At 57.1% G+C, this 17,005-nt stretch overlaps 1 protein-coding gene across 3 annotated transcripts in view; it reads right to left on the bottom strand.

Moving 5' to 3' along the window:
- PRKAG2 (protein kinase AMP-activated non-catalytic subunit gamma 2) overlaps positions 1-17,005 on the bottom strand; it is a 242,260-nt gene that overhangs the window by 150,720 nt on the left and 74,535 nt on the right. For all 3 annotated transcript variants that reach the window (XM_032305085.1, XM_032305086.1, XM_032305088.1), the window contains exon 3: positions 14,350-14,629. In XM_032305085.1, coding sequence (XP_032160976.1) covers positions 14,350-14,629 — 280 coding nt within the window. The remainder of the gene's footprint in view (positions 1-14,349; positions 14,630-17,005) is intronic.

Genomic DNA, 17,005 nt, shown 5'->3' with positions numbered 1-17,005 from the left:
GGGACGGGGCGCAGCCGGGGGGGGATCGCACCCAGCCAGGCACAGGGTAAAGCCCGTGGAGCTCCGTATCCTGGCAGCGTGTGGTACGTCTACGCACAGCAGCCCCGGGGGAGAGCCGGGTCCTGGCTCACGGCCCCCCACAGCCTTCTCCCGGCTCAGGCACCGGCTCAGAGCCCACCAGTCCTTCTGGCCTCCCTGGTCCATTCATTTGTTCATCCACTCCCCATCCGCCCTCTTTCACTCAAACGGCCTCTCTGATCGCGGGACCCGGGGCCAGCTCAGGAAGGGGCCGGACCCTGTGTCTGATGGCTCTCTGTTATGGGCGAAGCCAGCAGCATGGGGACCGAGTGCCTCCTTCCCGAAGGGGAAGCCGGAGGCACAGCATGGCATCCGTCACTGAAACCGCGAACATCAGAGGCCGGGGATGTGCAGGGAGATGGTCTCAGAGCCAGCCCAGGGCCGGGGTGTGGAGGACCTTTCGACGTGAGTGTGGTGGGGAGGGTTGGGGGGCTGTTGAAAAGGGGATAAGATAATCAGGTTTATGTTTTAAAAAACGGGGGACGCGACCCTGCTGGCCACCTGCTTTTATAAGTAAAGATTTATCAGAATGCAATTTACACTGTCTGGGGCTGAGTTTCTGCAAGACACACCAGGTGCCCACAAAGCCTGAAACGTTTGCCATCTGGCCTCGTGCAGAAAACATGCGCCGGCTCCAGTTTGAGAAGTCCCTCTCTTTCCAGCATCTCCCCAGCAGCCAGGTGGCCCCCACAGGGTCCGAGGCCCCTCGAGGTCCTGCCCAGGGCTCACCCCCACCTTCACACCACTCGCTTTAACAGTTCTGCAACTTTAACGCTTTGAATCCTTTTCCATTGTAATATGTGTATGTCCCCCACATATGCCAAGGGGTTGTTCCTGGGCTGTCGGGGCCGCCCGGGCCCGAGGGGGGTCCTGGAGCAGCGGAGGGACAGTGCTTGGTGTTCCCACCTGTGTCGGGAACAGCCCGCCCAGACTCCGCCTGACACGGGCCCTGCCTAACCCCGGGATGAGGGCCCTGGCTGTGCTCCTGGGCCTCCGGGAGCTTCCCTGCGTCCAACCCGGGCAGGAAGAGGGCCGCACGGACAGAGTCTGAAGGGCGAGCCGCCGTGTGAGGAGAAAATGTGTGGAAGGCGAGAAAGTCAGGTCCCAGTAGCCAGAGGCAGGGGCGGGAGGGGCGGCGGGAACCCGGGAGACTGAAAAAGGTGAGAACCGTCTGGTTGGGGTCGGGGCGGGGAGAAGCCAGTGTCTGTCTGTCCGAGAGCGTGGCTGGGAAGGGAGAGTTTTAGGGCCCCTTCCAGCGTGTTGCAGGGCAAAATTTCCCTGCTCGCCGCGTACCCTGAGCGTCTAGGAAAGGCTGTGTGCGGATGGCTGGCTGAGCCGCCCTCCGCCTCCTGGGCCTCTCGCTGCTGCGGCGTGGACACCAGCCGCACAGGTCCCGGGAGCCGCTCTGAGAGCGAGGTGCAAAACCAGCCCCGCAAAGGATGCCCTGCAAGCAATCGGCAAACTCGGGGATCTGCACACGGGGAAGTGGCAGCTAGACCACACATCAAGGGCATCCTAGAGTTGACTCCTTTCAGTGGAGGCGTCACAGAGCTTCCCCTGAGAACCTCTCAGCTTGCTGTCACCCCAGTGCTACAGGGGTGCGCCTGGATGCATCAGCAGAGCAGGCCATCCCTCAGCGCTGGCACCTCGCTGTGGGTCCTCACCCGCACTCCTGGTGGGTCCCCGGCCCCATCTGCTGGGCACACAGCATGCTGCCCCTGCAGCCGTGAGGTCCCCCGGTCCCCTCTTGGCTGGCTTCCAGCTAGGGCACAGGAGGGGCCTTGGGTGGCAGGTCTGGCTGTGGGTGCATCCCCTCCGGGCCCCCAGTCCCAGCTCCCACAGGTCATGCCTGCGCGTCCCGCCCCGGGCTGCCCTCCTCCCTTCCCTCTCCTACTCACCTTTACAACCACACAGCCCTGCAGGGCCAGCCATGGCAAATACGCAGGGACCCCGAGGGACACGTAATGTCAACAGATTCCCGAAAATGCTCAGCACAGACACCAACAGACACCAATGTACCGCAGAGACACCAACCTCGAGGTCCAGACCCACGGCCTGGGGGACACAAGTCACTGTCTGGGCGCTCTCCCCGCGCGGGCACAGCAGACCCCGGGCGCTTGCAGGCTGGAGGGCCGCCTGGGCCTGGCCGGCTCCGCACGCACGCCCGGGCAGGGAGCTTCTCGGCACCGGGAAGCCCTTGGCATGTGAATCAGAGACTTGAGGCTCTAAATTAAAGTTCATTTCTCTGCACACAGTACAAAACCTCTGGCATTTTACGGAAAACAAACTTTTATTTGAAAAATAAACTCAAGTTGCCGGGAGAGAAAGGAGGAGCTGTCTGTGATCCAAGACAGACATGGTGTGAAAGGGCCAGGAGGTTTCCAAGTTAAACAAACTTCTCTGGAACGCTCCTGCGAATTTCAAGCAGCTGTCATGGCATCCTTTGATCCAGGTCCGCGGACGAGGGGCCGGTCTGAAGCATGGCGCTATAACTGACCCGCTCCAGGACAGTCATCCGTGGCAGGATTTCGGCGTTTAAGTACAGAGAGAACACGACATTTATTTTGGGTGTTCAAAGTGCCTGTGACCTCGGTCTCAGTGGTGAGCCGGTCTTAGAAACAGAAAGTTCGAACGTCTAGCATTGCACATCTCTGGCCAAACCCCCGCGCTTCCTTCCACCCCACTGATCCTCGTGCCCTAAATGTTCCTGGCCGGACTCCCTGCGCAGGCATTCCGCACCATCTTGCGGGTTATGGCCATCTACGGCGGTGTCTTCCAGAATGCCCCCCCGCAGCCCCGCCCCACCAGGAGACCAGCTGTGTGGGGCAGAGAGAGCTTGCTTTTAGAACCAAGCCTTCGCCCTGGAAATAGAACACACAGGCCAGGGTCAGTACTGTTTCCTGAGAAACGGCTTTCTATCGTAAGTGCGTGTGTGCTGTGTTATAGCATAAAAAGGGTCTCTGGCTGGGGTCTGCAGTCAAAGACATTCCAAACCACTCCGTGATGAGGCTGCTGGCCTCGTCGTGGTCCCCGAGCTGTAAGTTCCTCCCACCAGGCTGATGCAAACTCCCCGGGTGCCAGGATCCGTCCACCACCTTCTCCTCTTAGCCCTTCCTGCAGATACTGTGGTCATGACCTTGAGTAGCCGTCAGTGTAATCAGAGTAGGTGGCTGTCCAGGTCAGCGATTTTCAGTGCTTTTTTCTAACGGGACCAAGATAATGTTCCAGTGCCTGGCAGGGCTGACTTCTGTCGGTAGTGGTCACTTGGTGTGACCGGCTGTCCACGTAGGACAAGATACCATTTCTTAGCTCGGTGGGGAGGCGGGTACAGCTGGCAAAATGCCACCCTATGCAAGTCGCCGAGAGCCATCCCTGCACAGTCTTAGGGCTCTGGGAAGACAACTGCTTCCAAAAAAGTCCGGTTTTGGTGCAAGAAATTCCCCCTCAGTTACAGGCTAAATGTGTCAACAACCTGAGAAATACGTAACCTTTAACTCCTATCATGCACGCCTTAGTCTGAACACTTTTGTCAGACCCTTCCCAAAGTTAGTTTTGGTCTGAGGGTGGGGGAAAGGATAAGCCGTCGCAGCTCTCAGAGCCGGGAGCTCACGAGAGGAAGAAGACAGGAAAGGGAGCTCCAGGGTCCCCCCAGATGACTTTGCCTCTTCACGGAGCGGTGAGGGGAGCCCTTTCCCTGCAGGTTGCCACAGCCTTCATGATCCCCCCAGACACACCGGCTCACCGGGGAGCACTCTCGGCCCAGATGCCTGAGCTCTTCTCTAGGAGGGCGACAACCTGAGGCCTCAGGGGCCATGTTGCTTAAGGCGCTAAGTGGCATGGGGGCCGGGAGGGGGCCGGGAAGCGCGTGGGGAAGAGGCAAGCACGAGAAACATCAAACACACGATCGCCCCACAGACAGAAGGTAGCAGACGCGTACCACAAGGGAGCCCAGACGGCGCAGACACGGAAAGCCACACTGAGACTTCAGAGCTCTGGCAGCTGCTTGTGGCAAGCACAATCAGGGAAGGCTTTCTGGAGGTGGCAGCGCTCCAGGAGGTCTCCAGGGAGGCCGGACGTCCCCAGAACTGATCTCCGGGTCTATTCCAGCGGCCCCCAGCGGGTCCCCCACTCTCCCTGCCCAGTAGCCGACCCAGTCCTCCCGAGTGCAAGACATACCCTCAGCCACAGGTGCTGATGGGCTCGCGGATCACCCCATGCAAGGATCACCCCGTGCAAACCCGGGATCCGGGCCTGGCCTGCAAGGCCTCGCCCACCTCTGTGACCGCCCCGCCCTCTCCCCCCCAACTCAGTCCTAGCCAGACAGCGCTTGCCCCTGCCGGGGACATTCGCACGGCTCCTCCCTCTACTGGGCTCGGCCGCCCCCCCCATCGCCTGGCTCCGTCCCAAACCCGCTCAGAGCCCCCCTCTGCGGTCCAGCCCAGAGCAGCACCGTCCAACTCTCACCCTCTCCCCGTTATTCTCGGTACCATGCAACATGGCTGGACGCACGACACATACGGCTCCCGCTCTCTCCTCCCTAGACGGTAACCCCCGCCAGGGCAGGAACTCCCTCGTCCTGCCTGTGTCCCCAGGGTGCGGCAGATTCTCTTTAAACACTGACCGAACAGATGAAGTCAATGTGAGAAGAACCCCCCCTCCACTTTAAAAGCCCCGGCGGGGCTGGTCAGGTGTGAGGTCCACCCGTCTGCGCGGTAACATCAGCTTTCTTCTGTTCGGGGCGCACTGGAAGGTGGACGTCCCCGCCGGGAGAACCAGGCCCGGACAGCGCTGGCTCCAGGCCCACCTGCGGCGGCAGGAGGCTCAGCACGCGGGGCTCTATCGCCCCCTCGTGGTCACTTGGCCACAAAGCCGGGAAACCGCCCCCACATTTTTCTCTGGAAAACCAGGTTCAAAGGAGCATTCGGGATACAGAGGCAAAAGGAGGGCACCTATTAAGCCCATCTCATCTTGAATGTGGGAGAGATTCATACAGACAGACTTTGTTCTGCTGTGGTGGCAGGCGGACCAGCTGCCCTGGGACTCGGGCTGTGGGCGAGGAGGCCAGCCCTTCAGAGCCGCTGCAGGCATCCATCGCTATGGAGGAACTTGTCAAAAGTAAACTTTTCTTTTTAAAGGAAAGGGTGGAAGGAGGGGCTCGCAGAGAAGATGAATTTACAGAAGGCAGAACTCAGACCTAAAAATCAGACCTTGCCAAAAGTCTACCTGATGAGCTCGCTCACCTGCTAACTGACGTCGACTTCGACTTTGGGAGGAAAAAAGGCTGGGAACAGACACATATAGTGAGGCTTTTGCTAATCCGCACTGCGTTTTCCCTCTGTCTCAAGCCGTCACGGTCCCCTTACGGGACTGCTTCTCCCCTCACCTTCCTGCACAAACCAGCACCCCCCCTCCCCGTGGGCCCTTGTAACCTGCTCTGTTTTTCTCCGTAGCACAGGAGGAAAACCCAAGGCTGCCTGTGCTCTAGCTCTCCTCCCTCCCCAGCCCTCCATCTGGAATATTCCCGATTAGCCCCTCCGGCTTTCCTTTGGTTGCCCAATCTGGACGAATCTCACCTCTGTCAAGAAATGTGTATCAGCCGGGATCCTTTAATGGAATGTAACAGAAAAATACAACTTAAAAGAGACTGAACAACAGGGACGTCTATTACCTAGAACACTGAGCTCCGTGACGCACACCACCGTGAGGATTCCACGCCCACTTTCCTGTTCCGCCATCTTGCATGGGGGCCATGGTCACAAGATGGCCACCATAGCTCTGGAAACCACATCCTCACACCACAGTCCAAGTAAGGACAAGGAGTTAGTCCTCATGTATCTCTTTTTGTTGGGGGAGATGACTTTTTGATCCTTCGAAGAGTTCTCCTTACATTTTGTTGGCAAGACATAGGTCCCTGGTTCACCTCAAGGCCAGTAATCCCGAAACCAGACATTTCCCCAAATGGGAAAGGGCTAATTCCAACCGAACTAGACCAGTGATAAGTCCTGCCCTGGCCTGGATCCTGAATAAAACCAGGCTCTGTTATGAAGAAAGGGGGAGCACTCGTCAGATGGGTTGTCAGAGTCCGCCAACACCTGGTAAGGAGAAGGAGGGACTGAGGGACTGGTGGGGAGGGTGGGCAGAAAAGATATGAGAAAGGGGCTCACACAGGAGCCAAGAGCATCATGGCCGCCTGTCTGTGTCTCCAGAGCTGGAGATGATCTCAGCGATAGGCAGAAAAACATTTCGAAGGCTGTGTCTAATGGCTGAAGGGGGCTTAGCTATCTGACGGTGTTTACACAGATGCGTGCAGATGCTCTCAAATATATGTGTATGTTTAAGGACCAAATAGGCAGAGGAAAGACTGTGGCAGCTCCTCAGGGCCCCACAAAGGAGCCACCACTGAGAGGTAGACTAAACTCAGTGAGGTCAGAGGGGCTGATGGGTTCTGAGGAGAACAATCCAGGTGTCCTCAGGAAAGGGACGGGTCAAACCTTGCTTAGCACCCAACCGTGCTCGGGGCCGACCAGCTCACATGCACCAATGCCACCCCTGAGCTTGGCAACCCTGTGCAGGGCCCCTGAATCCGGGATAAGCAGCTGTCTTGCAGGGGTGCCATGGGGCACATGCAGGCTCCGTGTGTAGATCTGAACTTGAGTCTGCGCAAAGAGCGCACTGCTGAACGGTGTGGCCTTCATGGTGCCAAAGGGACATCCACACACTAGCGGTGCAAAGCCCGGAACAACCCAGAGAGGCCCAGAGGGCTGATGCTGAGTAATGGCAGCTCTGACGGGGCAGGCAGCCTTGTTGGGGCCATGAGGACAAACAGGTGTCCCCAGAGCAAAAACCCAGCAGTCTAAGGGAGAACAGAAACCACCACCAGAGATGGACGCAGGCTCATGTCCCCGCCCCTCAGGACCCGTCTGTGTGTTTCAGGAGTCCCCCCATCAGCTGCTTTTGCTTCTCAGCCTGAGAATGTGTTCATCTCTCCTATCTTGAGGTAAACAGACCAGCTCAAAACTTCCTTGAGCCCCAATCCATCCATTTCTACTAGTCTACCTTGCTCTGCCAGGATAGGTTCAGCAAGGCTACGGCAAGAAATAAGCCCCAGGTTCTCAGTGGTTCGACATAAAACAGGTTTCTTTTGGTCAGGTCGCCAGTCCCCACGGGGAGGCAGCTGGCTCTGGGCTGCTCTCCCCACCGAGGACCTAGATCTGGCCCCAGCACTGTGGGCCCAACCCAGCTTCAGGGAGGGGTTGGGAGAAGCAGAGGAGCTCGCGCCACGACTGGGCACCGGGCGTGGCCACCCTTCACTCCCCTTCCCTTCCAGCTCACATGTCCCCTTCCCTTCGGACTCACAAGGTATCTCCAACTCGGTCCTTGGCCAGGTCACACGCTCTCTTCCCTTCCCCGCTGCTGAAACGGCTCTCCTGACAATCACCCACGAGGAACTGGCCTCAGGGCCGGCCTCCTTCCTCCCCAGAGCGAGGGCATCTGAGCCCTGTGGTAACATCCCCCCACACAAAAGTGCTCCTGTGATGTACAGATCACGAGCCAAACGTGACACGAACACCTGTTTCCTATCTGTGCAATGGCATCGCTGTCCCCTGGAAGGGTCACAGCGACACAGAAAATCACAGCGTGTGGGTCAGGAGTCTGAAATGAAGGCCGGCAGGTCCCCACGGCCTCTGAACCTGGGGGGGATCTTTCCTTGGCTTTTCAGCTTCTGGTGCCTCTGGCAACCCCTGGGGCTCCTCGGCTCGAGACGCATCTCCCCCATCTCGGCCTTCCTCCCACCGTGTCCCCCTCTTCTTACAAAACACGAATTATGTCGGACGTGGCCCCCACCCACCTCTAGGATGACTTTTTCTTAACTCGTTACATCCGTAGCAGCTTTATTTCAATAGGGTCACATTCAGGGATTTTGGGGGGGGGTTTAGGATCTCAAACTGTCTCTTTTGTGGGGACACAGATAAACCCACAAAAATTACTGTAAGGACTAAAATGAACTGGTACTTTTTAATAATCCTCCCACTACAGAGAGATTTTAAAAATCTACCTATATTTTAGCAATCTACCTGAAACAGAGGGTTTATCTCATCTGATTCTCCACCGAGCCCTTGCCTGGTAACTTGACCTTAATTCCTACATGAGCCCCATTTCTCTGGCCCGCATGCCTGCTGCTGCCCGTGGATCTGCCGCCGGATTCAGGGCCTTCCTAACACGGGTGGTCATGTCCAGAGCCTGCAGGAGATTCACGTACCACCAGGAACTCTAATAAACAGCAATTTCAGACGCAAGTTCCGCTCACCAGGGCCTGTGGGAAGGTCACCTCTGTGAAGCCGCAGGCCAGGGCCGGCAGCAGAGAAAGCAGCTGCAGGCTGGTGGGTCGGCGGCTTCCTCCCTCACGGAGGCAGGGCTGGGATCCGACCTCAACCTTCCCGGGAGGCGGAGGGCGAGGCCCGATGGGTGGGTCGGTGTCCATGACCGTGTGGAGCGGCTGGTGGGCTGCCAGGAGCAGGAATTCAGTTTTAGCGGCAAGCTCTCTTTTGTGCGAAGGTGAGAGGGAGACCTCCTGCCTTTGGTGGAGAGGGAGCTTCTGCTTCTGTTCGTGTCTGTGTTTATTCCGACACGGTGCATCGTCCTGTCTGTCCTTTATTGTTGCCGAGAGAGTCGTGCTTACTTCTCGGTGAACACGGGCGACGCCCCACATTCAGAAGGAGCCCGAGCCCGAGCCTGAGAGCTGAGCACATGGGTGGACTCAGGGGTGGACGGAGGGTACTGGGGTTGCTGGACGCCCGCTAGTGCCAGGCGCTGATCAAGACGCTGAGAAAGGAGCCTAGGACCGAAGAGCCCCTCCGCTCGGAGAGCTTACATTCCTCTGGGAAAGGCAGCCAAGGGAACCAGTCCACAGCACTCGCTGTGGAGAAGAAGCATGTAACGTGCAGAACGTGCTGATTTTGTGCAGGCCCCAGAGGAAGGCCCTGCCGAAGACGCGGCGTGAAGCGGCAGGCGGGAGCCGGGGGTGCGGTGGTCTTCCCTGAACACGGGAACCCCCAGTACCTGTGTCCTTCCTCTCTTCCGTCCGACCCAGCACCGTGACTGGGCTGCAGTCTCTGGTCTCACCACCAGAATCCCACGTCCTGCCCGGCTCAGACGCACCTTCTGGAGCCTTGTCTTCACTCATCGGACCACCCGTCACGGACGTACGCACTTCTCCCTTGAATGCGCCCTACCTTCTCTCAGACAGACCCCCCAGCTCTTCTCTAGCCAGACCACCATCCGGATGCTCTGAGCATCCAACCTACCGACTTCCAGCGATGGTGAGAAAGGTGTGATGTTTACTCGCGTTTACAAACCCATTTTTTCACCCTTTACAAAAGAAAGGCCTGACACCCCAAGACTATATTTTTCCATTTTGGGGGACATGTGAATAACATACAGTTTTGCTCCAGATGGAAATTATTTTGGTGTGAGGAATCTCCAAGGAAACCCTTCTCTTTTCCTTTCTTCTAAATGGCTGGCTGTTGTCCGACTATTGGCTTAGAGATTCCTAAAATCTTCTTCCAGCAGAGTCTTCGCCTCTGGGTTCAAAGTAGATTGGGGAGTTCAACTCAGACCACCTGAGTTCAGATCTTGGTTCTACCACGTACCAGCTGTGTGGGCCTTCGCTCCATGACGTACGCTCTCTGTGGCTCGGTTTTTATTTTGATAAAAATGGTAAAAAGTCACTTTATAGAGTCTTACACAAGGACTAAAGTAATTGTCATGTAGGACGCACTCAGGAGACAGGGCAAAGCATTTGTCGTTATTTGTGATTGTTAGGCGTAATATTTGTAATGACAACAATTAGAAAGTGAAGTTTAGTGACATGACACGAAGCCACTCTTGAGGTCCTTGCTGACTGTGCAAAATTATTTTATTATTTTAAAAAACTTCAATCTTATTATTTGAGTTCATGAACATATTGACCGGGCTTTCTTTTGCTCGTCTCCAAAGGCAAGATTCAGTTCTAAAAACCCCTTTGAAGATAAAGCTTCACCCTTCTGGAAGCTTCTCCTGCCGCATGACTGCTTTGGACTTCTGGAGCTACTAGACAGTAGCTCGGTCCAAACACTTCAGACTCTGCGGACCAGATCCTACACTGCAGCATGACGGCAGCCACAGTCCAAAGAGCCAAACGGGCGTGACTGTTTTCAACGGAGCTTTATTTGTAACAACAGGTGGCCGGCCAGATTTTGTCCCCAGGCTCTGGTTTGCCCACCACTGTTATTAGAAGACGGGGCAGAAGAGTGCATGATTGTTTTGGGTGGGATTAGACCTTGACCATCATGAGAATTATGTCTGGGGCTACAGTGGGGCTGGAGGGAGTATGATAAAAACCCAGAGTCCCCAAGACATGCCTCGAATCCACACGCCACTGGATCAGCAGAGCAGAGGGAGTGGGAGGTAGCAGCCATGCCTCACTAGCAGGTCCTCCATGGGATGGATCCTTCTAGAAGCAAGATTTGGTTCTCTTCCCTGGGCCACAAACACCAGCCAACCTGGGAATCGCTGGTCCCAAGGCCAGATGTGGCATCGGGATCCATAGCTCCCACCCGCATTCCCTTTCTTGTTCTCAGAGCGTCTGAAGACTGAATCTCCTTTTCGTTTTTTATGTCCTCTTTGAAGAGGACCGCGCTCATGATTTCTATCCTCCTTCTTCCTTTGCCCCGATCCTTGATGACGGTGCTCGTCAAGCTCGACTACACATCCGTGCCACCCGGGGAGCTGCTGAACCTTCAGATTCTAGGTCCGCCCTGTGGGGCCTAAGTCACCCGATAGAAAGACAGGCTGCAGCCAGAACTCCAGGAGAAATGGGCCTGGCCTCGAGAGGCAGGACTTGGAAAACATCCTTACTTGTGCTGGTCGGACACAACGCAGGGTTGCCGCCTACGGAGGAAGTGGTGTGCACACTTACAAGTGTACATAGAGTGACTGGATGGAGCCCCCAAAGGGACGCTGTGTACATGCACGCATGCCGGGCACTGGGAGAGTAGAGTGTGAGAGCTGCCTGTTGGGCTCTTCTCTGGGAACTTCCTGCCCATGTCTGGGGTGGGGGTGGGTGGGTCATGGGTCATTCTAGTCTTGCTGCAGGATCTGCTCCTCCCCCCACAACCAGCCGGTTCAGAGACCCTAACTGGGCTAATCAGGTATCCTATAATGACTTCCGCGTGGCAAGAGGAGAGACACAGACAATGAAGTCTCTGGATCTCATGGAAAGATCCGCGCACTCTCGCTGCCAAGGCCCCCACAGCCAGCCTGGTCCCCTCCCTTCCTGAGTCCCCAGCAGTCAGCTCTTCTTTGAATTCTATAAATACCCCCAAATCCTTCCAATGAGTTGTCTTCCTTGTTTTTTTTTTTTTTAAAAAAAAAGTGGTATGAAAGAAGGATGGGGACCAAAATTCGATTCAGAAATGAGGCTAGAGAAGCCCGCTGTACGCCCCTCGTACAAAGGCAGCTCTGAGACGTCCGGCAGGCAACAGAGCTGTTACACGGTCAGTGTCCATCACAGACAAAGAAACCCGATCGCTCGCAAGCTCAGCTCTTCTCGGCACCAAGGCTGGACAGGAAATGTCTCCCAGGGGCCTTGGGGAACGGACGACGTCTTTGCGATGCTCTTCCAGGGGACACTGTGCGTCTCACGGGCTGTTTCTCATAAAGACCCTCACGCAGACTGGTGAGTGACATTACTCTCAGGCTCCATCATGCGAAACCAGTACCGGGGCAGCGGGGGGAAACACACGGTCTGGGGCCCTGGATCCAGGAACTGATTCAAGTAGGCGGGAAGGCAGCAGATGGCACACTCTGCAAGCACGCCCCCTGCGAGCACATCTGCAGACGAGGCAGCAGGGAGTCCAGGTGACCCTCCTCCCGGCCCAGTAGGGCACCCCTCTCGCCAGGAAACAGACCTTCCTTAATGACAGGGCCTGGCAGGATGGGCTTCCACTTGGGGAATACCAGCTTCCTGGGCTCAGTGGTCCAGGGTCAAGAGCATGGGTCTTGGGACCGGCCTACTCTGGTCTGAGCCTCCCCTTCCAGGGAGCTCCTGTGCAGAAGCCAAGTGCCCAGCCCCACCTGATCAATGCTTGTCTTCACGAGCAAGCTTCATTGATCAGCCCCGCCTGATCAATGCTTGTCTTCTGTTTGGCCGGAGCCAAACAGAGCCGCCCTGAGCTCAGTCTACAGCTGCCTGGCCAGATGGTAGAGAAGAGCCTTGACAATTTATGGACACTCCGTAACATCTTAGAAGACAGACCCTGGAAACAGGATTTTCTGGCCAAGAACATTGAAGAGCCCTTTAAAATGCCAAACAGAAAAAGGCAGCATGGCCTTCTGCTTCCCAGGGAGCTGCAAGACCAGCCCAGCACCACCACCCAACACACCACTCTCCCAGACTCTGTGTCTTGGCGGCTCCCTTCCGCCTTCAGAAATGACCCTGGCCTTCACAGGCTGGCCCGTCTCCACCCACAGATCCTCTCCATTCCCAGCCCTTGACGTGAACCGTACATCTTGGCTTTTCCTATGTGACCCATGGACTGGCCTAGACAGTGTCCTCTCCACTCATGCCTTCCCGGGAGCCTCAGTATGTGAACTTTTTGCATGGGTAACACTGCAGACGTAATCCGTTAAGACAAGATGCGACTATACTAGAGCAGAACGGTCTGCTAATCCGAGACTTAGCTCTTATAAGAAGAGGAGCAGAGACCCACGGCACAGACACACGAAGGAAAGATGCCGTTCGAAGATGGAGGGAGAGGCAGGGACTGGAGTGACGCTGCTCTAAGGCAACGGGGACCACGGGTTACCGGCGCCACCAGAAGCCAAGAGAAAGACGTGGAATAGATTCTCCCTGAGACCCTTCAGAGGGAGAAGCACCTCTGCCATTCGAGTGGCATCTTGAATTTGGACTTCCGGCCTCCAGAACTGTGACAGTCTACATTTCTGTTGCTCGAACCACTCGGTTGTTACAGCAGCCCCAGGAGGCTAATACAAGGTAGTTCTGTTATAACCAACACAGGCGTGATGCCACCAGTGAAACAAGGCGTCCTGACGTCGACCCACCCAGCATCCCCTCCTCTTAGAGGATATCTGAGAGCTTCACGATCTCGGTCAAGGAAGCCTCAACTCGCTCAAGAGCGTTAGGACATCAGTGCCCGGACACTCCCCTCTCCCTACTGGGTTTGTAGACTTAATTCCCAACGGCATGTCACCCAGTGGCTGGAGGGCCACTCTGACCCATGACCTTTGTGCATTTACGCTTAGGGCCAGTCATTAGGGGGATGACGTCAGGGGTACCAGCAACCACACCCCACCCCACACAGAAAAGGAAAGAGAGAGCCCCCGCCCTTTCCTTCTAAGCCCCAGAGACTGAATCTGTGCTCTGTGCCTTGGTCGTGCCAATCAAGTATTGCTTTATCCTCCGGGTCCTGAGTTTAACACATGAGCTGGAAAAAAAGGAAGGCGACCGACCGACCGCACGCCAAAGGGCAATTGGTTCCCAAATTCCTGCCATCCCAAACAGGAGCTGTCTAATCATCATGGAGACTCAGATGGCGTGGGGAGATGTGCTAAGACACGGGGAAGGAGGAAACCCACTCTACTTTGCGGCTTGTCCGTTACACTCCCAGGTATGATCAACGGTGCTCAACTGGGAGTATTTTGTCCTTAAGTCACAGATACTCATGAAGGTGAAGAGTGCTCACCTAAACACACATTTTCTTCCTTCCCTTGTTTCCCCAGTAAATCAACCCCAGCTGCCCAGCACCCAAAACAGAAAGCCAGGATCTGTCAGAAACAGGTCCATTCAAACCCCACAAAACCAAGCCACAGGTAGTGAGGAGCACATCTGGCAGAGCAAACCAAGGTCTGGGTCCTCTGGCCCCGGGGAATGTGCTGAAGCTTAGCTTGCTGCAGGTGCAGATTTCAGGGAAGGCTATGGGCCCAGGTTTCATGTAGCTGTCCTTACAAGTCCCACCGGGAGGACTGGGACGTTTGCGCTGCCCCCGTACCGACGGCTTTGTGTAGACAGAAAGTAGCAGGTGGAAACCAACCGTGTTCTGGAGACAGCGCTGTCCTTGGGGAACAGACAAGACGCATGCACTCGGCACCAAGTCACCGACACCCCCCGGCTGGCCTGGGTGCCCCTGCGAATGGCACGTGCCCCACCGGCCCTCGGAGGTCAGGTCCCCAGCAGCCCAGCACCCACCTGAATCAATAGCATCAATGTCTTACTTTTTCTGGAGCGGGAGAAGAACCTGATGCCCCCGGGGGAGGTAGACGGGTTGGAGTTGGGAGAAGATTCCTTGGACGAGGAGCGGAAGATCCCGCTGAAGCTCATGCGGCGGGGGGAGCGGGGTGGGGACTCCTGATAGGAGAACGGGAACACGGTTTTGGGAGAGCCAGGGCTGGTCTTGGGTCTCACGGGAGCGGACACGGGGCTGGAGGGCCGGTGTTGGGGGCCTCTGGAGAAGAACCCTTTAGAGGGGCTGCCCGAGCTGCAGGGGCTGTCCACCTGGGGAGAGACAGACAGACAGACAGGTCATTCCGAGCACAGGCACTCAGCCCTCAGCCCTGCACTGAGTCGGTCCCTCCCGTGCCTGCCCCTCTGGACGTTCTCTGTCTCGAGGCTGATCCTCCGTGGCCCCAGCCCCAGAAACAGCCCTGAGCTCTTGTGCAAACACAGGGGGCCACCCCATGGTCTGGAGGAAAGCACGGGACCCAAGGGGGCTCGTCAGCGCCACCCAGAGGCCCACTGACTGCCGTCCCAGCTCTCCGGAAGAAGTTCCTGGGACGGGAAAGGCGGCAAGAAAGGCTCGAGGCCCTGTGTTTTCCCTTCATCCCATCTGCGGGTCTGTCCTCCGGCCTTTACTTCTCAAATCCTGACACTGTCCTTCTCGAGGTCTGACTACACCGACGCGATGTTCTCTTGGCCCTCGTCGGAGGAGGAAACAGGCATCTCTACGACCTGAAACGCGGTGAGCCCAGGGCTCGGGTCCGACGTGACCTGGCGCTGGAAGCATGGATGTCCCCTCCGAGCTGCTGTGGCACGGGACGACAGGGGTTGCTGACAGAGCTCAGGAAGCAAGTGAACAAGACCGAATACCTCGGAGGCGCACTCCACGGGTGACTTGACCTTGACGGTCTGGGAAATGTCCGGACTCTTCCTGTAACTTCAAGCCCAAGCGTACAGCTCACAGACTTGGAGGCACATCAGATGTGTCCTGCTGGGGGGCGCAGGGACTGGTACTTGCAGCCCGAGGGGAAGGGTCTGACCCCAGCTCACCCCTCACTGGGCCCTCCTGAGTCACTTAGGCTCTCTCTGCCTGTTTCCTCATCTGTTAAGACCAGGTGTCGTGCCCACCCCTGATGCACAGGAGCCGGCTCTGCACGTTCTGCTCCTGCCGTGGCTTCGGCAAACTTGCGACACAGGAGCCGGAAGGACCTCAGGGCCCTCCTCGTCCCACAGCAGGAAAGAACAGCAGCTTGTCCACACGGCTCCTGGGGCACACAGGCCAGGGAAGCAGCCAGCACAGAGACCCTGGGAAGCCACTCGGCAGGTGGCCACAGATGTATGAAGGCAGGTGAGCCCATGTGCCCAAAGGCAGCATCTGTGCAGCTCTGGCCGCTCTGTCCACACGGGGCCAGTGGGGGGCCCAGGGCCCCTGTGAGCTCTCCCACCACCAGAGGGAACCCCGAACTGGGCTTGTGGCTCCTTCCAGAAGGCTGTGCCCTTGTGCGGACCCCTTTGGTGACCCTCAATCACAAGTCACTTCTCTCTGCAACTCCCCACCCTATGCCCAAGGGCCCGTGTGGCCATGTGGGGGGAGCACCAGCTGGCTCCCAATCCCCTGGGCAGGTGAGTTTCCAAGCCAGAGGACGGGCACAACAGATGCATCACGCAAGCACCTCTCCTCCTAGAGAGGCCAAGTTTTTCTTTGTCCATTTAACATGGAAAACATCTAACCCTCCAACCCTGTCGTTAGCGCTCTGGGTCTTGCTACTCTCTCCCTCCCCACGGGACTCAGGCTTTCTGGAGTTTTTCTGAACCCCAAGGAGAAGCTCTCCAGGTAACAGATGTGGCTGTCGACACGGGGGGTGGGGGCAGGGGGGAGGAAGAGCACACAGGGTGGGAAACGACCCTGCAGCGCACAAGCAAGGAGTGTGGACACAGGGACCGGAGTTGGAAGCCGGCCCAGTATCCGGCAGCCTGGACGAGTGACTTAAGCTTCAGGGCCCTCCTCCGTCCAGCGGGGACACTAGGTCGACTCACCGGGTCTGTGCTTAAGGGGACCGCCGACAGGGAAGCCCCGGCACAATTTCTGGACACGGTAAGTCTATGCGTATTTGATCCACACGCCTCGTCATGAATTAGGAACAGTTGCTTGATATGCACGGAATGTTAGGGAGGCCGGGCTGAATCATGGGAGGACGCCTCATGCGGCCTAAGAACCTCACTCTTCTCTGAGGCTTTTTAGCCAGGGAGTGGCACAGTCAGATTTGCTCGGGGCCGACCATCTGCTAGCCTCTCCCTGTCACTTGCCAAGCACCACTAGCCGGAAGCCAGGAGAAGGGGCCAGTGGGACGCAGGGTGAAGGTCATAAAGCTGGTAAGTGGTGACATGGGACTTTGGGGCCCATGGCCTTAACCTTTACACCACATCCCTCCCGAGGGCGGCAGAAATAGCTGAGAGGCGGAGCAGCCTGGTAGACGTGCAGTTACGTCAAGGTCAAGTCTGAGGGCAGAGGCCAGAGTCCCGTTCAGGCGCTACTTGCAAGGCTAACCGCACAGGGGAGCCCCGTGTTTGCTACGCTCCGCACCGTGCTGGGAGCTCCGCAGGGAGAAGGCAGAACCACCGAGCCGGTGCTGGCCTCGGGGTCGGGCGCGGGGG

The sequence above is a fragment of the Mustela erminea genome, chromosome 11 (genome assembly GCF_009829155.1).
Source record: "Mustela erminea isolate mMusErm1 chromosome 11, mMusErm1.Pri, whole genome shotgun sequence".
NCBI lineage: Eukaryota > Metazoa > Chordata > Mammalia > Carnivora > Mustelidae > Mustela > Mustela erminea.
This window is presented reverse-complemented; position numbering and strand designations above follow the sequence as displayed.